Source organism: Vanessa cardui, chromosome 3 (genome assembly GCF_905220365.1).
Source record: "Vanessa cardui chromosome 3, ilVanCard2.1, whole genome shotgun sequence".
Classification (NCBI taxonomy): Eukaryota; Metazoa; Arthropoda; class Insecta; order Lepidoptera; family Nymphalidae; genus Vanessa; species Vanessa cardui.
Window position 1 is genome coordinate 7,150,739 of NC_061125.1, and position 24,160 is coordinate 7,174,898.

The following is a 24,160-nucleotide window of genomic DNA, read 5'->3' on the forward strand; positions in this document are numbered from 1 at the left end:
AATGAAAATGTGACCTCAATTGCTTGCCAGGGTATTTGCCGCACGGTGCTATTCAATCCTTACGTATTTAACCGCTATGTGGCGATGACATTTAGTGATGAGACAGTTTAATGAAAACGTTTTGATTGACTATTCTTAAATTTGAAAAAAGAAAAACATTTCTTTATTTAAAAAAAGAACTACTAATCGCTTTGATTTAAAACTTCACTAACAATAACGGCTAACAAACACATATTCTTACGTTTTGCGAACGAATACAAAGACATGTAATTATATTTTTTACATTTATTTATATTTAGCGAGGAACTTAGCGAAAATGTGCGACACGTAATAATAAGAAAACAAATATATCGAATTGTTATTAAAATAACATTTAGTAAATCCACTAATGGGTTTAAAATGCCTTTAAAAGAAAGATTTTAACTAATTATTCAAAATTTTTATACAAAAAATTGAAACCTGTGCTTTGGTTCGTTATCATCACTAAAAGCTCGTATCATATCCATAAGTGTATTTACTGGGAAGGATCATGAATTCTTTTTGAAAAGAAAAAACGGTAAGTGTGCAGAAATTGGTTTTGGTTGGTTAATTGTAAAAAATATTTCTCCAGCAAAATAAAAGTAGAAATACAAATGCCATATCATAGTATCTATCACAACCTGGGGTCGGGCATTATCTTACATTGTATTACGTACCATTTTCCCCTATTAATCCCATCTAGTGAGCTTCTTAAATTTGTGTTATACTTATATACCTCTGATTTGGTGAACCATGTCAATGAATATAACTTCCCTTGGCTCGATCATCGGAATGCCACCCCAAATCATACACGAACTGCCTCCAAAAGTAACACAATCCTTAACGCAACTTTGAGAAGCCGATAGACGTTTCTGCGACCGTCTGAAATATTTATAAATGTCATTAGTTAACAGTTTTTATACCCATTTTAACCCATTGCTCTTCAGTCCGATTAACATGCTCAACGGCCACATCTTAAACGAATTTGTCTAAAATCCGTAGGTACTCTATGCAACTCATTAGATAAGATTTCTTATTTCGTAAATCAGTCGTTACGATGGCTACTCGAGTTCTTCTGGTACCTTCATTATTATTCAATTAAATTATTAATAATCAATACTGTTGGTAAAAATAATTTAAAACCCAACTGGAAAAATAACAAACATTATCAATTTCAAACTTTACCCTAATAACTGACGAATTACCTATGCATTAATTAAAATTTCCTGGCATATTAGCTTTTTCGGCAGTTTTTTTTTTTATTTTAAAATGAATTAATAGTCTCGACATTTTCATTTACTTTAATCTAAAGAGTTTGCACACTTATCAAAATATTAATTCGAAAGTAATCCTAAACTTTGTTGCAGTTTATGAGTCCTTTAGTGAATTTAATATTTATCATTTAATATTTGCATACCCTTGTTGAACGTTACTTCTTTGCTCTCGTGGCTCGTAAATCCTAATGATTATTATCGTCACAGTCAATATTGTAGATCAAATGCCAAAGAAATCTTAATGAATAGACTATTTGTCGCATATTAATATAAAATTGGAACAGAACTGTTTTCTTTCTAATACACAGACTATTGAGCTTTATAATATTATTAAAGATAAATCACTGACATTAAATAACACCGTTAACGTTATTTATATTACACTCCATGCAGTTTTCGTCAAACAAGCTCAACTAGGCTCAATAATCAACCGACAGTGAAGATGCGCTAGACTGGAAATAATGGATGTATGAGTTTTACACCCATATATTACTACGTAGTTTTCTACACATTATATTCTATATAAAGCGCTTGAAAGGATACTCTGTAAATGCAAGTTATAAATAGGATAAAAACGTAATAACCGTTACATACTTAATGAAAGGGATTAGTGCGAGCCCTTCTGGTTACGTACCCACACCTCATCACATATTCTAACAGCCATACTTAATTCCGGTTTGAAGGGTGAGTAAGTTTACACTAGGTAACTACAAGAACAAAAAACATTGTAGTTAGTGAGGCATTGAAAATGTTAGAAATGCTTAAAATATTTAGATAACGGTAATTATGTCTAAAAGCAGTGATTTTTACCACCAAGATTTTTTAACCATGCATCCACTCGACCGCTTAGATATCATGTGTATTAAAAAAGTATGTACAAAACGCTCTATGTTAAAAAAAAAGTATTAATACATAGCGTTGTTGTGAATATTGAGTTTAAAAAAGAACACTCTTTACTAGGTCATTAATCCAGAACTAAAATATTGCTTTGTTTTCATGTGGAATAACTAAAATATTACGAATACAAAAGACACAAAGCTAAATTAGAATAAAGAGGCATATTTTTCAAATAACAAAACATTTGAACAAATGTATCAGAATTATTTATTTTACTCACTTAATGTAATGTCAAAGCATCAAAAATTTAAAATAGGATTTTTTTTTCGTACATGCTGGTAACGTCAGTATGACGTAGAAATCATGACAGCCGAAAAATCATATTTTGATGGAATATCGAAAGGAGAGATTATGAACGTGAACGATTAGACATATATTAGGAATATCATCATGCCTAACTCCTCATTATATATTTTTTATTTTATGCATTAGGACGAGTAACTGGCTCACTCAACCTTTAAATCAGAACACAACGATACTAACTATTGCTGTTTGGCGGTAGAATATCTGATAAGTGGGTGGTGCCTACCCAGACGGGCTATAGTCAGATGGGCTGAGGTCGAAATCACAAACGATTTGTTAGTTTTATTACCCTTGGTCCCTACCCTTGGTTGCCCTTGACAGTGTTTGTTCATTTTTGTTTCATCCTTATACGTTGTATTTTAATATCATTTATTCGTGTTAACTTATTTTGCTATACCTTCTTATATATTTTTATTAAATAAAATTAAAGAAAAAATCATAAAAATATAATACTCAGTATATTACTCCAGTTCCACTGAAATATTGACTTAGTTATTTCAACAGAAACAGTTCAACACAATGAGGGTTTATCTACAACAACGTAAATTTCACGTAAATTTTCTTACACCTGTGTTTCCTGTAATTGTTACGCTCATTTTATAATATTAGGGCTTTGCTTTCCTCGATATTTCTGAAATAGAATATATTTTCTTATTATTATTGAATTGAAAAATGAGCCACTTGATGTTAAGTGGTCACCATCATCCCAATACACCGCCGACCTTGTTGCTAAGTCTCTTGTTCCTGCAGTTGCACTGACTCACTTTCTTTCCAAACCGGAACATCCAATCCTGCGTCAAAGTATTGCTGTTTGCAGGTCGTGTATCAGATAAGTGTATACTATGGTACTATAGTATTTTTGCCGCTGTAAGAAATATTAACTATTCCTTACATCGTCAATGTGCCACCAACCTTGGGAACTAAGATACTATGTCCCTTGTGCCTGTAGTTACACTGGCTCACTCATCCTTCAAACCGGAACACAACAATACTGAGTATTGTTAGAATACCAATATTTACCAACCACTTATCAGAATAACTGATAAGTAGGTAGTACCTACCCAGACAGGCTTGCATAAAGCCCTACCACTAAGTAAAATATACTATCACACTCTCATATTACCACCCAATAAAAATAGAGACACAAAAATTAAATGTTTCTCAGGTCGATCTGAAAAGAAAAAGAGAGACAGGAACAGTATATGTTAAAAATAAAACCTAAAAAAATAAAGCCTAAATTAACTAAAAATAAAAAAAGTATTGAGACATTAATAACAGTCTTGTGTAAGTCAAAAATACTGAGGGTCCCAAAATTAATCCTGATCACTAATAAAGCACACCGTAATAAAAATAAAAAGCTATTCATAAGTCCATACTAACAGGCAGCCTTCCAGCAGAGTGGACACGAGGGAGTTTCCAAAACAACGGGCTCGGAACAACCCATCGCTTATAGATCGCTATTTGCATAATCTATAATGCTATGGTTCGAATAACGCTTACTTTGAAAATTTAGAATATCCTGAATTGATTTATTTTTGGTTGCAACTTTATTAAATACTGTCTAACAGTACTGGACGGGCAACGTATGATAAAACACCAATTAAGTGAAATCCACATTGATAAACATAGTGTCGCTTTAGTCTCATACAAGCATTTATATAACGGGCAAAATATATTTATTCAAGTCAGGATCCGTGCCTCAGAAATTGTACTAAGAAATTAATTAAGTTAGCTTAGCTTAGGAAAGGAAAGAAAGTTTTTGTAATGTAACATATAAGGATAAGGATCTCGATAATCAAAAATAATCATTTCTACAAGAACTTCAAAATTGATAGATATGAAGAAGAATAAATAAAGATTTTGATGACAACCAGTTTTAGATATACCAATTAACAAAATCAAAAATGTATACGACCTGAAGGATCCGTTCTGTTGAAATATTCGTTTAGTTCATAATCAATACACTGTCCATATTGAACTATGATTAATAAGAAATAACGTATAGTACTTCATACTGACAAAGGCAGTTATTAGTTAATATACCGATCTCATTTCTGAAACCTGTAATAGTCTATTTTTATAATCATAAACAGTAAAATTGAGTCCTGTGTGCGTAATTTTAAGACCACTTAAAAAAAGAACCACATGCTATTGTTGACATCTGAATCTTCGGCCACCTCTTTTATTGTGGAGAAATTAGATTGATGGATTTCACAGAATTCTGATTCTGATATTGTTCTTCACCGTCGAACACGAGATAAATTAAAAAACTCAGTGATGCTTGCCCTGGTTGAAAACAGCAATCATCGGTTATGGAGCAATGAGAATGAATGAGCAATCTCATTACCAAATGAACTATCGTGGCCTTAAATTAATAAATTTAATATCTTATTATTAAACAAATGGTTAAATAAAGATTCTCAACATCACATTTTATTCTACCTATACTTTACTGGCGACCCGTCTCAGCTTTGCACGGGAGCATTCTATTAATAAAGAAAATTAAAAGTGCGCCTTTCAAGAAAATATTGGTAATTATATTTGTTTTATAACGTTTATTTATAAATACTTCATTTGAATATGCTATAAATATGAAATGTATAAAATGATCCATTTTACATCGATTGCCCAAGGTAACTAACAAATTTTCCCTGTTAACAATTTATATATTTGATTTTTTTTTAATTAGTAATTGATTTAATATGCCATCGATTTCTGCAGATTTTTCACTTTGATATTGAAACTCCTAACGTGTTAACCATGTCACACACTATCGCAGTTGTGTCTTATGTAAAAATTATATGCAAAGTCGTCTTTTTTATTACTCTTTCTATCATCGACATATGCTGCAGTTAAATATATGCCTCGTTGGTATTGACTAGTACAGTTAAATCCCAGGTTAGACAGAACAAAAACTATTGCGTTTATTTATTATCAGACACAAAAACAGACTTCCTGGTATAATGGCAAAATTCCGTCTGGGAATTTGGAAGTCGAAAGTGTGTATACTCCCATAAGATGGAAAGCATATAAAGCAGGAGCACGCAATATAAAAGAAGGACGTGTATCGTATTATAAGAGTTAGGGATTAGGTATATAAGATTAAATATGTTCTGCGCAGTAGACTAATCTCTCACTTGAGATTGGATTATTATTAATGTTTATATCTTACAAGTTTCTCTTCGAGATCGAATTAGAAATGAGAAGATCCGCAGAAGAACCAAGGTCACTGACATAGCCCGAAGAATTGCCACAATTAAGTGGCAGTGGGCGGGGCACATTGCTCGAAGAACTGACGGCCGATGGAGCCGACGAGTTGTCGAGTGGCGACCACGGAACGGAAGACACAGCGTGGGTAGGCCCCCCACGAGGTGGTCCGACGACCTGGTGAAGGTCGCCGGAAGACGCTGGTTGCGGGCTGCAAAAGACCGGTGGTTGTGGCGATCTTTGGGGGAGGCCTATGTCCAGCAGTGGACGTATCACGGCTGAAATGATGATGATGATGATATTTTACAAAGCGTTTCAATCTTCAAATTTGTGTTTTTATCAAATTTCTTAATTATTTTTGATCAATACTGAGTATCTACTCCAAATAGTTACTCCTTAATCCAGGAACATATTATAATCGAAAATATTTTCACATATTTGTGAAGAAATATATGTCCGATAAAGGCAACTGATTTTACGGGGGTTCGTTACTTGTACTCGTGCAGGGAGTACGATACCATCTAAGAATGCAATTATTTCCAGCACTTTCGACCTCAGATGGTGACGATAAAAGGTTTGTAAACACCCCAATGCAATATTAATTTTACGTTCAACACCATCAAAATAAAAAAAGTAAACGAGCAGTAAAAGCATTAAATGTAAAAAAAATACCTTAATTCTGGTTGTTAGGAAAAGTAAAATCTTCTACAAAAAAAAACTCTTTGAAGAAAGAAAGAGAATTTATTTTTATAAAGATTCCAGTTTTAGTTTGATTTACCCAAAAAGGTTATAAATATAAAAAGGTAATATATAAAAACCTCATATATCACAACCATTTTTCTCGAGAACGGTAATAAAAACATGTTCAAGTCTTAAGAAATAATTAAAAATGGCTGGTCTTCTAGCATTTTACGCTTGTTTTCCTTCTATTACTGTAGGACATTCGGCTTCAATCTATAGTTGTTTCATTCGTTGTTGTTCACTTTATCTATATATATAAAAATGAATTGCTGTGCGTTAGTCTCGCTAAAACTCGAGAACGGCTGGACCGATTTGGCTAATTTTGGTCTTGAATTATTTGTGGAAGTTCAGGGAAGGTTTAGAAGGTGAGTAAGTATGATAAAATGCTAGGAATATTATAAAAACAACGACTTTGTTTTTTCTTAGAAATAGATTTATTAGAGAATTATCATTGATTTTCTATGATTACCGATGTTAGACAATAAACAGTGATATTTTTAAAATTGATTTTGCATTATTTAAAACATCATTACATCTATTTTTCGAATCTATATATATAAAAATAAGTCGCATTTTTCGATGTCATGTTAATTACTCAAGAATGGGCTCACGTATGCAAACAAAATTTTCAGGGTTTTTTCGGACTGTTTAGTAGATGGTTTATGTGAAGTATGCACAAAATCGGTCAAGTGGTTCTTCATTTATTACATTTTTTGTAACAAATGAATTCAATAAATGGCGGATCATTTTGTTAATAGAGATTTTTTCGACGGAAAATTGAACTGTCAAATTAATAGTAAGTATTAATTAAAAGTGAGTACACTCATCCACCAGTTTCAATTGATTATAGGTCTTATGTTAATTTATTAATTCCAAAAAAAGCATTTAATAGTACAGCGTTTATTTTCATGTTTAAATATACAGAAAAAAGTTAGTGCCATTAGTTTTTATTCATATCGATTGATGGTTCGTCCACAAGTACAAAATTATATCTCGAGATGTGGTAAACTGTATCATCAGTACATCGTTGATATGTATGCCAAAATAGAAACTGAATGTGTTAATTTTAATCGTTTCAACCAAGCAAAATTAAGATCCGAAGAATATATTTATTTGCAAGATGCGATAGCGAATGATGCTTATGTTAATGATATTTGATTGATAGATTGACTATATTGCCATCTTCGTTTATTAGCTGCCCATTGCATATGAACGAATATGTACAAGACACAATTTGTTACGTACGAAAATGGGCGACTCGATCTGTTACATGTAATCCTCAGTGAGATGACATTAAAAACAAGTTATTTAAAGAACAGTCGACAACTGATCGTCATGACATAACAGCACGTGTTTTTCGGCAATAATTGAAAGCACTTATGGCTTTAATTGTAGAATTATGTATATTTGGAGAGGTACGTTGCCATATGTACTCCATTCAATGGCGAAAAAGCAAATTGCCACATGCACATTGCACGTGTATTAATTTGGCTGATACATAAAATAACTCCGGATCAGATCTATAACGTTATATTAGCTGAAATTCCCAATCAAACTGTTGATCCAGAGTTATTTCACTTTGTCGTTAAAAATATGATACATGGTCTATGGTGAGCTACATATGAGTTCGTTACATCTATTCCTCGAATTTCTTCCAGTCGGAAAAAAACACCGATATTATCAATTAACATCTATATTTAGAGCTCCATAAACATCAATGTTCGTTATTGATGTCATTATCAACTCCATAATCATGTTTTTGTAACATGGGTAATCCCTACATTGTCAAACATTTGATATTGCCCCCGTTATTCAGAAATCAAATTGAAAGAATAGTTATATCTTTATAACTACACATTAATTCACAAGAGGTACAAAAAGAACCTTAATTTTAACTAATTTCAGTTGTTTACTGCCTATTAGATCATTTTTATAGATTGATATTATATTACATATTTTATAATATTACATATTAAATAGATTTTTCATAGATTGTTTGATAATTCTTAAGTTTTGTCAGAAAACCAAAGTCATAGACATAGCTCACCAGATTAGTAAGCTGAAGTGGCAGTGCGCTGGCCATATTTGTCGCAAAACCGATAACCGTTGGGGAAAAAGTGTTCTAGAGTGGAGACCGCGTCTCGGCAAACGTAGTGTAGGACATCCTCCGACACGATGGAGCGACGACTTACGCAAGACGGCTGGCAGGAGCTGGAAGCGAGTAGTCTAAGAACGATCACAGTGGCGTGCAATGGAAAAACCTATGTCCAGGAGTGGACGAAAATGGGCTGATTGATTGATTGAAGTTATGTCACATATTACATTTATGAACGCAACCATAATATTTGACATTTGCCCTGATCCTTTATCGTCTATCGATTCCTCTTATAAAAAAGAGTGCATCCTATTATCCCCCTATATATTATTATATTGTTTGCTTCTGTCTTTTGGAGTTGACGGTTACTGCTACGTAACAGTGATATTTTAAGTTACTTGCTCTATTTTTTAAACTTTAGCTATATTGCCACTTTACCGAAGAGTGCGCGAGAACTTTTCTTATTTTATTTACGATGCCGATGAGAACACGATCTGACTTAGGTCGTCGCAGATAATCAAGTATGCGTAGAGCTACTTCACGTGCTAACCGCACTGATGACCAGAGAGAGACAGATCGAGAAAATAGTTGTATCGCTATGTCACAATTGCGTTCTTTAGTGAGTGACAATGAAATAGACAGGCTTAGGCGTGCACATCGAATGCAACAAAAGCGAGCACGACTTAATGAAATTGAGAGATCCTGCAGACGCAGTGCTCCTGTGATCCTGGAACGAGCTGCATTCCACTATGATCCGGCAATAGATTATTGTGCCGACAAATCGGTAACAATTGGTTAAATGACAATAATTTGTAAATATTATAAGGCGTTAAAATACATGGGTGAATCTACTGGATTATGTTGTGCAGGAGGCAAAGCAAAATTACCACAATTGGTCCCACCACTATATCCCCTACGCTCTTTAGTTTCTGGGATGGGAAATGATTCTTAACAATTCTTGGCCAATATTCAAAAATATAGCAGCTGTTTCCAGATGACATCATTTGGCGTAACACATATTGTTCAGGAAAATTTTATGCCCACTTTCAAGATATTATAACACAATAGTTTTTTTTTTATTATATGTAAAGTTTCTAATGGAATATGTATCAGAAATATTTATTTAACAAATTTTTCAAGGCAATCGTGCAATGGTTTCTTTGCGCATCACATTTGGATTAATTTAAACATTTCGATTATGGCAGTACGAAGTTTGCCGGGTCAGCTAGTATCTAATAAACGTGTATATATTTTTATCATAATTAAAAAACAATAAGTACTATATTTATTCATTATATTCTTGATAATTCATGAGAAAATCTTAAAACGATCGAAATATAGCATAATCCTCCGTCAATTAAATTTAATTTTAGAAAAAGAACCTATAATGTTATAAATTTTGACTTATAGCGCTCGATACAAAATTCGATATGTTACTGAAAATTATTGTTCATAAAGTAAACTCTGTTTGAAAACAAACAAGCCTTGACACGTGTGTTGTAGGTGTTCGGCAAGTTTGGCCCGGAGCGAGTGCACAACTCATAGCATTATTTAACTAAGCAAATATAAACAATGTTTACCCAAAAGTTACCCTAAAGTTACACGGGGAATTTATACATATGTATGTGAATCACAATAGAATTATATAATCATAATATTTGCTTTAATTTTACAAATACCGGAACACTATAGTTACCCTGATATAAAAATATACAAGTATTTATGAATACTAGCGATCCGCCCCGGTTTCGCATGGGTGCAATACTGATACTGAATATACCACTGAACTTCTTTATTTACGACTTCACATTTGAAACTTCTAAAATTAATTATCAGTATTTCTTTACTATATGTCCATATACAGAAACCTTCCTCTCGAATCACTCTTTCTATCAAAAACCGCATCAAAATCCATTGCGTAATTTTAAAGATCTTAGCATACATCGGGACAGACAGCGGTAAGCGACATTGTTTTATACTATATAATGATAATAATCATTAAACAAGTGAGAAGCCCAGTTCATCAGACATAGGCAATGAATCCATTCCTGTTTAATTTGTCTACAAACTGCTTTACTATAGATATCCTGTTCCCAGTCCCATGGAGGCTTCTATAAGCATCTGTCATTGTGTTCGTCAATAATGCGTTTACTGCAAATTACTCTTAATCAATGGACGCAGGCACTCGAGAACCACAGCCTCCGCATTATTCATAGCCAAAGACATAATACATGCAAAACAGAACCTCTACACGAATGATAGACATACATATATACGTATATAATCGTTATATTAGTTAATTTAATATTAAAATGTTATTAATTAGGGTCGCTTGTGTATCTTTTAAAACTTTGTATGTATTCATACCTACAACTAGCTATAAATAATAATAAAAAATAGGGTTTGTATGCATTGCCATACCAGTTATGAGATAAGCAACTTACGATAGTAAATTAATAATATGTAATACACGTTTAAAATAACTAAACAGTTTACTAAAGTAGTATTTAGTAGTATATTATATTATAATTCAAAATTTGGAATTTGGAATAAATCATGTAGGTATAAAAATGATAATGAAATTATATTATCCTAGAACGTCACTTGAGGAGGAATCAGGAATGCCGTTACCTTAATTTGACAAGCGATATATTCGTATTCGTAATTACATATTTAAAAGCATTCTCAGTTACACACAGACCGTTATTGTAATGATATATATGTTGCTATTGTTATTTGCGTGTCTAGTGTTTTTTATAGGCACGAAACGTATTGACATTGAATATTTTGCAATGAAATTATGATAAATATTCTTAATAATGACTAGGACATTTGTTTAAAGACAGTAGCGTATTACCGTATATATTATATATCCCGATTCAGCTGGAATCAATCCCAATATTATCCATCTATCCCTAAGAGAATATAAGAAGAATAATTGGTTCTCTTTAAATATCAGTTTTGGTCTTGGGGTTTATAAGCATATTAAATGCATATGCATATTAGAATTTGAAAAAATAGGCGATATTAATAATGTATTTAATATGTGACAATTTAAAAAAAACTTGTGCTTCGTTCACTAGTCTTTGCTTATTTATTTCTCTTACTTTGATTTTGCTTTGTGTAATGTAAATTATCATGTTTTTTTAGAGGTTTTTTTGATAGTGATAAAAAGGTTTTAATGCAACTCGAATACGCCCAATTTACAAATATCCATGTATTAACGACTGTTATTTCAGCGACGATTACAATGCAATTATTATTTTAATTAGCTAAGTACAGGAAAACAATTATGTAGTCGGTACAGCTTTCCATATTGCCAACAGTGTTGCAAAGTAATGATTAAGTTATTAAACTATTATATATAGATCTCAATATGTTAACCAATAAATTATACAAATGTGTTTTTTTTCTTAATTACTTCAAACAATGAATAAAATATAGAGTCTGGCTTAATACACGTTAATACAAGTTAATACAAGTTAATTACTTTCAATACAATTGACTCAATTAACCTAAAGTCATATTGAATTTTTATTTTTGCTTATGGCAATAGTGGTCACTATGCAAATAAAAGTAAATTCTTAAATTCGTAGCCATTAAATAAATTTATTTCCATTGCTTAGAGATAAACAATAAAATACTTAAATGATGATTCATGTGTAAAGCAAATTACACAGGAATTTATGTGTAAAGTAATTCATTTATTTAATTTGGAGTAAACACGCAAGAAAACGACGATTCAGGATATTTGTACAAGACATTTTGTTCCTTTTTTCTTGAAATTCTAGCAGGTTAGTAGGTTTCGTAAAATACTGAAATTTATTTATATATTTCATTGAAAATTGAAATAGGGACAAAGATTTAAAAAATTATGAAACCTGTAGAATCAGTATATTTATGACTTGCAAATTGATTTCTTAATAAAATAAAACACGCACTCTTTTGCATTAAGTATTGTGTGATTTATACTAAATAATGAATATTTCAGTTTAACAATTTTATTTCATAAGATTCGATCGAATTAATTAACTATACATTTTAATCGTTGAATCTAGGTACGGATTGTAATCATTTTCGTCGTAATTTTGTCTGGGTACTGTCAGCACTTGCGGTGGTGGAGGCGGTGGAACATTCAGCAATCGTTGCAACAGCTTAGAAACTTGAGTGCCCAATTCTTCATCCACTAGTGTAAACAAACGTAGTACCCTTCTACGCATATAAGGTGCCACTGGGACGAGTAACGGCGCGGTATTATTAACAAGTCTTATTCTTTGATCTTCCGTCAAGTAATAGTTAAAGAAATAAGATGCTGGTTCCAAATCAACTGCATTTGTTTCATATACTGTTAGTCTTTCCTTAGGTCTACTCGGATCTATGTATGGTATTGGCCCGTTGAATGAATTAGGGTAATAGTTTGGCGCATCCTTCATATTATGCTTTACAGGAGGCAAACCATCACGTCCATAGACCTTCCAGTAAAGTGGCATATTAACGTCAATTCTATTGTGGTTTACACCCAAACGATAGACATGTGTATCACGGTAAGATGTTCTTCTAGTTTTATACATATTATCAAGAGGTCCAGGAATGCCCGGTACTAAGTTGCCTGGATTAAATGCGCTCTGTTCCACAATCCTAAAGTAATTATCAGGGTTCCTATCTAAAACAAGACGTCCTATTTGTACCGTATGATAAGTACCTTTTTTCCACATTCTGGTGACTTCAAATGGATTGTAATCTATATTTTTGATATCATTAAATGTCATAACATCCATCTCCAGTTTCCAAGCTGGGTAATTTCCGTTTGCAATGGCATTGTATAAATCTCTATTGAAATAATCTAGATCATTGGCAGCGATAGCTTGGGCAACATATGTAGGTAGATTCTCTATGCCTTGTTCAGTTCTGAAATTGAATCTGATAAAAAATCTTTCACCGTGTTTGTTGTAAATCTCGTATGTGTGGATAGGGAATGCATCCATTTTTCTGTATCCGTTCGGAATACCATAGTCAGACAACAACCACAAAATACCATGCATTGTATCGGGTTTCTTCGTTATAAAGTCCCATCGCATAGTAAAATCATAAAGATTAGTTTTAGGATTTCTCTTGAAAGCGTGTGCAAAACTTGCAAAATCAACTGGATCCCTATAAAAGTAGACTGGGAAATTGATGCATAAGAGATCTAAATTACCTTCTTGGCTGTAAAATTTAACGGCTAAACCTTTCATTTCTCTGGCCAGGTCATTTCCGCCGAGATTTTGTGCTACTGAAGAAAACCGTACGACCGCAGGAGTTATCTTGCCAATGCCGTTAAAAAGATCGGCTTTTATATAATTAGAAACATCGTGGGTCACCTCAAAATACCCAAATGCACCACCACCCTTAGCGTGGACGATCCTTTCAGGAATCCGCTCATTGTTAGCGTGAGTAACTGAATCGATGTGATACTGGTTCGAAAACGCATCTGAGTTTAATGTTACAGATTCTCTTATCTCGACTAGCTTTCCTGAACTCGTTGTAAGTATACCAATTGGGCTCTGTAATCAAACATAAATAAAAAAATATTTAATTAATAATATAGTATTCTAAATATATATAATCTTTAGAACAAAGTTTATCGATATTCATTTTTTTATGGTATATTATTTGGATTACAGTTTATTTTTTCTAAAATATTTTTATATTTTTAGTTACAGATATCATTATATATCATTTAAATTCTTTTTTTTTTATTGTTTATAGCATTCAACAAAATCTATTAAAAATATTTTATATTTTACATGTATGCAATAAAAAGTATTAAAAGTTAGGTAATATATAAAATAGGTTGCATTATATGCAAAAAGTAATTTAGATTGATATGTGACATTATTATAAATAATTAAAATACATTAATGTACAGTGGATAATTTATCTCAAAGGCATATAATACTTACTGGGTGTTCTGCTTTAAAGTCATAAAGCTGCCGATTCGCTGGATCCGTTCGATTTAAGTAATCGTATAATTCATTGTCACTGCACACAACATTATTTACTAAAAATACTAAGAGGCAATGAAATATAACCTCTCCAGCGCGCCTCATATTTTATAAAAGCGATGCTATACATTAAACCTTCCTTATATACATGTACTGTAATCGTAATGAATATTCGAAGGAACTTTAATGTAATGAGTGAAATCATCGTAATGCTAAAAATGTTTGAATCGCCAATGTTTACTATAAACAATCTAACTGAAACCGCGGCCTCGCCCACCTGTGATTCAAATACTTCATATAAAAAAAAGCATCAAAAATACGATTAAGGTATCGAGTATGATGTAATACGGTCCTATTTTACGATAATAATGCCTATTTAAGTAATGGATATAAAACAATTAATTTACTATGAATCTGATACAGCATGGAGATCATTGTATTATATCGCTATGTGTATATTAAATTTTAAGTAGTTTAAGAAAAGATTTAATAATTATGTGAAGATTTTGGCTTTTACATTACTAATCTTCTTAGGTTAGTAACCCACTTCTAATAACTAGAAGGTTAGTAAACCACTTCTAATAACTAGAAGAGGTATGTACGTACAGACGTAGGCACGTACAATGAAACAGGCGCTGTTTAAAAAAATTAAAATATTGTTAAAGTAATATTACCGTCGTGCCCTTGAATTTATTTTTTAATTTTATACACAATTTTATTAAATAAATAATAATAAATGTTAACGGTATAAATAATTGATAATCTAAAAACTTAACACTTGATTCGTATATTTTAAAAATGATGAATTAAAGCTTACTTATGGTATTCCATAAAAGCGTAACAGACGAACTGATATTTTCATATTCATTATATAATTATGTATAAGTAGATTTACAAAAACGGTTTATTATTTATTTACTATCAAATATAAACGATAAGTGTTGTCGCTGACGATAATAACTAATACCACTAAAAAGAAAGGTGCGAAAGGTCTCGTCAGAAATAGTTGTTTTTGCTACATATTATGTATTAAATAACAGACACAAAATAATATAGTAAAAAGTTTCAAAAAAATGATATGACAATGACAAAAATGTTATTAAAACTCCCGTGTGAATTAAAATTATAAAAAGAGAAGTAATTTAAATATACATATATATTGAAAAGTGTACCATAGAAAAAGATAGAGAAAGAGAGGTAAATGTCGCCTTGTGGGAGCATGACGCGTTTTCCTTACGTAACGATTTCTGCCATTTCACTATGCCCTGAAGCCACGTAATGATTTCGTACCAAAGAATTGGAATTTATTTTATATTTATTATACAATCAAAGCACCATCTATATTAGGCGTAGATATATGCGATAAAACGTTGTAACTAGTGTTGCCCAAATGCAAGACCAAGACGAGACTTAGCCAGTCTTGGTCTTGGTCTTGCAGCAAGAGTCTTGCAAGTCTTGCAATTACCTATTAGTCTAATACTATTTATTAAAGTTTATTTTAAATCTCAGAAAAACGTATTAGAATTGGAACATTGTTAGCTTGAATTAACATAGCCATAGTAAAGATCAAGCAGATTAATAAATTGCTGAAGATTTGATAAGAAATTTGAAAAATCAACTGACAAACACAGATTATTTATTACCTACTTGTTCAGAGTCGACGCGTGAATAAAATATAAGAAAAGAATTAGTGCCAATCACTATCCTTCACATATAAGTGAATGTTTTGGCGTACATCTATACTAATTTTATAAAGCTGAAGAGTTTGTTTGTATGTTTGATGACAGACGTTTTAAAATAAATAAATAAATCCTGAACGTCACTATACCTCCAAAGTTACTATTCCTCGTGGACGAAGTCGCGGGCACTGCTAGTAAATACTTACTCTCATCATCTCTCTCAGAGATATTCGGGCTGGTAAGCAATACAAAACTCTTATCGCAGGCTTTTTGTTTTATTAGAAGGTAAGTATCTACGCTTTTTATATTATTTTATTAGTATTGTAGGATTGTTTTAAACGTTTCAGGTATATTTAAAAGTGGCTACAATATTTATCAAACGGGTGATATTTAAACACTTTTTTGCTATTTTGTCTTGTAAAAACTTAAGAAATATAATGACTGAATGTACAATAATAGTAAACCTAAGTAATTAGTTTATAACCATATAATCAATATTATAATATATACTTACTAGAATAAATTATTATGACATCTACTACCTATTCTTACCATTTTATCGTAATCATAATACTACTTGCGTGATCATTATAATGTATTCATTTTCATTCGAAGCTCTCTGAAACTTATTTATTCTTTGGAACACCTGTAGGTACTCTTAAAATTCGAAATTATTTTGCATGAGTATACCTACGCCCTGAGGCGGCCATAAAATAGTGTCAAATGTTGTGATTTCGGTGCGGCGGCAACGATTGTTGTATATGATTTCAAAAGAAGCCGCCGGCGCGTGTATCATAACCATGTACTTCCGAAAAACGGCAAATTTCTTTGAGAAGTAACTACAAAACCTTTGATGCCGCATTATCAAAGTGCCGATGATTAAAACATAACTATGCATGCACTCAGTTTGATTTTAATGGATATTTTTTTATTCGCTATGTAGGTATGTTTATGGTATTAGTCGTAATGCGCATAGGTCCAGTTTTTCATATTCTTTAATACAGTTTTTTGCGTCTCATAGATTTCCTAAGCGTACCTATACACCGAGCTGTTACACCTAACTATTCCGTGAAGTAGCGCTAAGTCCTAGCTGCAAGATACTAAAAAAGACGCAAGAGTCTTGCAGGCTATGTCTTGTTTTTGCGCAAGTCTTGCATGGTCAGTCTTGGTCTTGGTCTTGCTAAAAATACGCGGTCTTGTTCTTGGTCTTGGTCTTGCAAAAACGCCAGAACAAGACCAAGACTGCAAGACCAAGACTGAATTTGGGCAACACTAGTTGTAACCGACATAAATGCAACCTCACTTTTATGGCCTTTGGCCCATAAATATATTTCGAGATATTGCAACTTGAAAATATTTATTAATCGAGCTATTACAACCTTTATAACACTGTATCGGTACGCTTCGCTTTAAGTCCATATTTCTGTGATATACTTTGCCGTTCTTTCTCCTAGTATTTTTTTATCCGATAAGTTGGATGTACAACTTTGCTTTAATATTTATTTTATTGTAGCGCTTTTAAATTATTTGAATATATAATTACACGAAACAATTAATTTAACATTGAATTTTGTAAATCATTAAAAAAGGGGTTTATTATTTACTTGGTGGTAGGGCTTTGTGCAAGCCCGTCTGGGTAGGTACCACCCACTCATCAGTTATTCTACCGCCAAATAACAGTACTCAGTATTGTTGTGTTCCGGTCTGAAGGGTGAGTGAGCCAGTGTAACTACAGGCACAAGGGACATATTAACATCTTAGTTCCCAAGGTTGGTGGGACATTGACGACGTAAGGAATAGTTAATATTTCTTACAATGTCATTGTCTATGGGCGATGGTGACCACTTACCATCAGGTGGCCCATATACTCGTCCGCCAACCTATACCATAAAAAAAAATTAATTCAATATAGAAGTGCCTCTGGCGTAATTTCTGGCCAATTCGCCTTGCGCAACAAAGAAACGCCAATCTACTTGTTTGCGGTTTCATAAAAATAATCGTCTAGGGGTTAGACCGACAAGAGCATGCAAGTGAAGCATAAGGATCGTACCTAGTATTGTACGTGATAATAATGTTATAGGTAATACAGGCTATATGTTACGTTAAGTATCTAAATCTAGGTTGGAGTCGTCAGGTGTTAGGCGTAGAAAGTAGCATATTTGATCGAAATCGGTTTAATGGTTTGATTGTGGTTTATCTCACATATAAAATATTAATATAGATATTGTAAAACACAATTCAATAATTTTATAGCATGAGTCCCAAATTCAGTTTTCTATGTAAGTTAATAACAAAAGTTGAATTGGCAATCACTGCATATGTCTCGTTTGGGCGACTGTTATTTTTTTATGTATTTTTAAGGAATATTATTAAATAAGGTTTTATTTTATGTAAATTGTACTGAAAAATACATTAAACAAATTTATCGAAAAAACATTCACCGATCCGACAATCTTTTATCGGAAATCCGTGGAATACGCCGTCAGAATAATTAAACTGTTATCTGTTATGTCATTATATGTTATGTGTCGGCAAAACCTTACCTATTTTACTTTTCATGTAAAGTAAAATATCAACGTATCTGTACCTTAAACTTATTATATATTATCAGAACTCTATAAAACTATAACATACACTTAAACACAAAACCTTATATTTAAAATAACAACCATAATTATACCAGTTTGAGATCAGTTGTCTTTTTTTAATTACTTAATATTTGATAATCGTTTTGTATAAAATAATATTTTAAGAAGTATTGTTTGTAAGGGAGGTGCACTGTATTTATATTCATATTATTCTTCGATACTTATGTCAGTACCATTAAAATAGGTATGTAAAGAAAAAATAACAAGAGCAAGGTCTAACTTCAATATTTTTTCAGACGTCATATTTGCATAATATATTCCTGAAAACTTTACATTATTTACCTTTGCTAATGAATCAACCATTGAAACGGAATGACAAATAGATACAATTTAATTAAATTTATTTTTTATGATTATAAAGCGTAAATTTTGATAAATCTAAAATGGCTTAGTTTATACATGATAGAAAATAAGTCAACAAACTACCCTTTTTGTCGGTTTTAAGTTGCACGTTGTAGTCTGAAATTTAATATAAATAATTATAACATATCACATATATAAATTTATAAAACGTTATCAAACAAAATAATAACATTTACTAGGATTTAATTTTCCTTTTCGGGCCATTTAACACGGGAAATGGAGGAGGTGGGGGCTGCTGTAACGCTTCTTGTAGTTTTTCCGCAATTTCTCTTCCCAAACTTGGATCAGTTAAGGTCAACAAGCGTATTGCCCTCCTTTGCAAATAAGGAGCTATTGGTACTAATGTTGGTATAGTATTGTTAATAAGTCTTGCTCGTTGATCGCGCCGTAAATAATGTTTGATGAAATATTCTGGCTGATCTAAATCGACCGCATTAACATCGAACACTGTTAATCGTTCTTTAGGCCGACTTGGGTCGACATAAGGAACTGGTCCATTAAATGAATTCGGGTAGTAATTTGGTGCATCCATCATGTTATCCCGTACAGGTGGCTTACCATCACGGTTGTACACCTTCGAATATAACGGAGAATTAACTTCAATTCTATTGTGATTCACGCCCAAGCGATATATTTGGGTATCGCGGTACGCTGAACGTCTCGATTTAAATAAATTATCAAGTGGTCCAGGAATACCGGGTACTAGATTTCCAGGATTAAATGCGCTTATTTCGGATACTCTGAAGAAATTGTCAGGATTTCTATCTAGAACAAGACGACCAATAGGCACTGTATAATAAGTACCTTTTTTCCACAACCTTGTAACTTCGAATGGATTGTAATCGAGTTTTTTTATATCTTCGAATGACATAATATCCATTTCCAAAGTCCAAGCGGGATAATTTTTATTTTCAATTGCATCATATAAGTCCCTGGTATAGTAGTCAAGATCACGTGCTGAGATAGCTTCTGCTACACTGGATGGGAGATTTTCTATTCCTTGTTCAGTTCTAAAATTAAACTTGACAAAATATCTGCCACCGTGTTTATTATTTATTTGAAATGTATGAATAGGGAAGGCATCCATTTTTCTGTATCCATTTGGTATACCATAATCGGAAAGCAACCATAGAAGACCATGTAAAGATTCAGGTTTCTTGGTTACAAAGTCCCAACGTGCAGAGAAATCAAAAAGGTTGGTTTTAGGGTTTCTCTTTTGTGAGTGTACGAAATGAGGAAAATCTAGTGGATCTCTATGGAAAAAGACAGGAAAATTTAGCGATACGAGATCCAAGTTTCCTTCTTTCGTAAAAAATTTGACAGCCATACCTTTTATTTCTCTGGCTAGATCATTTCCACCGAGATTTTGTACAACTGTTGAAAATCTAACTACGACTGGAGTTTTTTTTCCAACGCCATTAAATACTTCTGCTTTTGTATACTGCGATACGTCGTTAGTTACCTCAAAATAACCAAATGCAGCTGTACCCTTAGCGTGTACTAACCTTTCAGGAATTCTTTCAGCATTAGTATGAGTCATTAAATCTATATTATACTGATTCGAAAAGACATCAGAATTCAAGCCAATACTCTCCCTTATCTCCACTAATTTTCCTGAGCTTGTGGTTAATATTCCAATTGGTTTCTGTAACAAATATATATATAAATAAAATAAAAAAACGAATTATTATGGAACCTTATTTAAAGGCTATGAGATAACATTAAATATTAATTTATTTCACTTATGTTCTATAAAAAAATATATTACATAGGATTATGGAAATTCTTTTACTATAACACCTTTTTATAATTCTTTATTATAATTATTGATTTTGTAACATTTTATAATAAAATGGAAATCAGAGATTGTTATTAGACTTTATATATGCATCTTCACCTAATATAACGTAACAGTCATTGAAATTTTATGTAGCTAAAAAAACATTGTATGAATAGCTCTATAGCGTTATTCATTTGCATCGCTTTTGAAATCAATAAGAAAAGGCATTCAATTAAAACTAATACAGATTTATTGTCACGCCTATATTTGCTCTAAAATATATACTCTTATAACTCTTGGATATACTCTTTAAACATACCGGATGGTCCTCCTTGAACTCGTAAAGTTGACATGTCGACCGATCCGTTCTATTCAAATATTCGTATAATTCATTGTCATGGCACTGCACATATCTAATCACGAGGAAGAAAAAGTAACATATGTATGTTTCCATGGACTTCATACTGACAAAGGCGGCTCCTTATTACTGATCAAACTTATATACACCGGCAGATATAATCGTCTGTTCGTGTAAGAAAAGAGAAATCACCGCATATTATAAGCAATTTATCTGAATTTTTTTAGAGTTATATAACAGCGCTATTTTCTATTTTTTTTTTATATATATATATATATTTAAAGTATTTTACGAGATCAGAAATAAAATCAGAATAAAATGTAAGCCTTAAAAAACATGATAACGATGTCAAAATTAACTCGAGTACATTTATTTTTTAATTATAATAACTCAAAACTATTTAAGGTTGATTTAAAGTTAGTTACTTGAATACTATAAGAGAATATTTAGCCAATTTGATTGAAATATATTTACTAGATTTTAGTTTATCGTTTCTATCATCAAATTGATCAAATACCTCCCAGGAAAATCGACATTCGTACGAGGGTATAAAATGCGTATACGCGTCGATCACAAGCACTCCTTTTTCTTTTGTAATCGGTTAAAAAGAATATCTGTGCTTTTAATGAAATCATTCAGGTTCAATTTTTTTTTAAAAATTTTATTCAATATAATTTAATGGATAAAAACTAAATTTTATATATTTTCGACTAGATTCCGTCCATGGATGATGGAAAATGTAAAAAAAAAATCTTTCGCATTTACAAAATTAGTGGGGATAGCATTACCCTCTATTTGGCGTTGTATATACATCACATCACATCACATCATCAGCCCGTTTTTGTCCACTGCTGGACATAGGCCTCTTCAAGTGCACACCACTGTGGTCTTTCTCCGGCTACTCGCATCCAGCTCCTGCCTGACGCCTTGCGTATATCGTCACTCCACCTTGCCTGAGGACGTCCTACACTACGTTTGCTGAGACGCGGTCTCTACTCTAGAACACGTTTTCCCCAACGGTTGTCGGTTCTACGACAAATATAACCAGCCCACCGCCACATCACCTTACTAATCCGGTGGGCTATGTCGATGACTTTGGTTCTTTGACGTATCAACTCATTTCGGATGCGATCCCACAGAGAAACGCCGAGCATAGCCCTTTCCATGGCACGCTGAGCGACTTTAAACTGGTGGAACTGGTAAGCCTTGTCGTGAGTGTCCACGTATAGGCTCCGTATATCATGACGGGTAGAAGGCACTGGTTGAAGACTTTCGTCTTAAGGCACTGCGGGATTAACGATGTAAGGATTCGACGGAGTATTTAGTATGGAATATATTATATACTTTATAAGTAAATTATGAAACGAACTTGATACTAAGTTGTAACTAGCCCCCAGTGAAGCGGGCATGTCTATACTTTTATTTATTAAGTCTATATAAATGGAACAGTGGTCTGCCAACGAATTTAGATTTTTTAAGAATTAATTAATTTTATTCGAAATCCAAATACAAAAAATTTTGTTTACTGAATTTCCATCTGAATATCGGACATATGCTTCATTCTGTGACATTGTTTTAAATAACAGACTTTATCCTAGTCAGTATCACCGACTCTTATCCGCCCGTATGTAATGTATACCACTTACTTTGCACCCCACGTCGGTTTTTTATGCGTTTAATTTATTTTATCTCATTTTTTTGCCGTAATATTTCTCAAACAACTCGACCAAATATAATATGTAATTTATATTTAGAAAATGACTGTTTGTGATTAAAATATCGTAATAATCAAATACAATAGTGTTTGATAACAATATTGATAAATACAGAAATACATGTATAGAAAATCCTACCAATTTATGACATAATCGTCTTTTTTTATTTTTTAATCGTAATTCTCTATGCGTTCTAAAACTATTACTGAATTACAAACATACGTGAATTCGAATTACGGAAGTTCCTCAATCCACATTAATGACTATAGATATTATTACTATACGAGAATGTGTCCCGCGATACTTCGCGTTTATCAATATCGAATACAATTTTCTTCATGTTTGTTTACATTTTCCATTGTTTTTTCTTATACAACGGTACTCTAAGTAGCCAGTAACTTCTCACCTCACAACAATTATAAATTGCAATCAAGAATTATCTTTAATTTAATGCAAATCTACCGCTGAAGCTCTTCAAATTGAGACCATAGCCGATTTTAGATGTGCAGCTATCGTCCCATAATCACAAAGACAAAAATCGGCATATAATATATAAGATGAGTGACACATTAATGAAACGAAATAGACACGAACACTCACACTCATCTACATATCTCTCATAGTATGTATTTCTTAAAACATTTAATCTGTTAATGATTTTAATAAAAAGTACGTGTGGATTTCAATCAAATTAATTACTCGGATATCCTGTATGCAGGATTTAATTATAGAATTATACACCTTGATCTCGAAGGATATATTTGAGGTGTTGTAAAACCAAGTTTCCGACCCCGTTAACATTTAGCCCAAGTGTTAATACCACGTATATTACTGTAATATTACTGTTTTAATCTAGATCGTTATTGTTTAAGAAATGTGTACATATAAGTATACATATTAAATATACAGATATACAATGTATAATTAAAATCGCCGGGTTTTAAAAATTCGAAATATATACAGAATCTTTGTTCAATTTTGTTAACAAATAATGCTTAAATTAAATAATAGTTACAAAAACTATAAAAAATGTTTTTGTCTGTGCCTACGGCACGAAATAATGATACAGCCAGTACTCTCTCTATGTTTATAATCAAT

At 32.3% G+C, this 24,160-nt stretch overlaps 2 protein-coding genes across 2 annotated transcripts; both read right to left on the reverse strand.

Moving 5' to 3' along the window:
• Positions 1 to 12,412: 12,412 nt before the first annotated feature.
• LOC124543961 (catalase-like) lies at positions 12,413 to 14,677 on the reverse strand. The gene is made up of 2 exons (XM_047122301.1): positions 14,478 to 14,677; positions 12,413 to 14,078 (listed from the first exon to the last, which is right to left on the reverse strand). The coding sequence occupies exons 1-2, from the start codon at positions 14,622 to 14,624 to the stop codon at positions 12,564 to 12,566; spliced, it is 1,662 nt and encodes a 553-aa protein (XP_046978257.1). The 5' UTR covers positions 14,625 to 14,677; the 3' UTR covers positions 12,413 to 12,563.
• Positions 14,678 to 19,274: 4,597 nt separating this feature from the next.
• LOC124543665 (catalase-like) lies at positions 19,275 to 21,482 on the reverse strand. Its single transcript, XM_047121925.1, has 2 exons — positions 21,309 to 21,482; positions 19,275 to 20,854 (listed from the first exon to the last, which is right to left on the reverse strand). The coding sequence occupies exons 1-2, from the start codon at positions 21,450 to 21,452 to the stop codon at positions 19,385 to 19,387; spliced, it is 1,614 nt and encodes a 537-aa protein (XP_046977881.1). The 5' UTR covers positions 21,453 to 21,482; the 3' UTR covers positions 19,275 to 19,384.
• Positions 21,483 to 24,160: the final 2,678 nt, after the last annotated feature.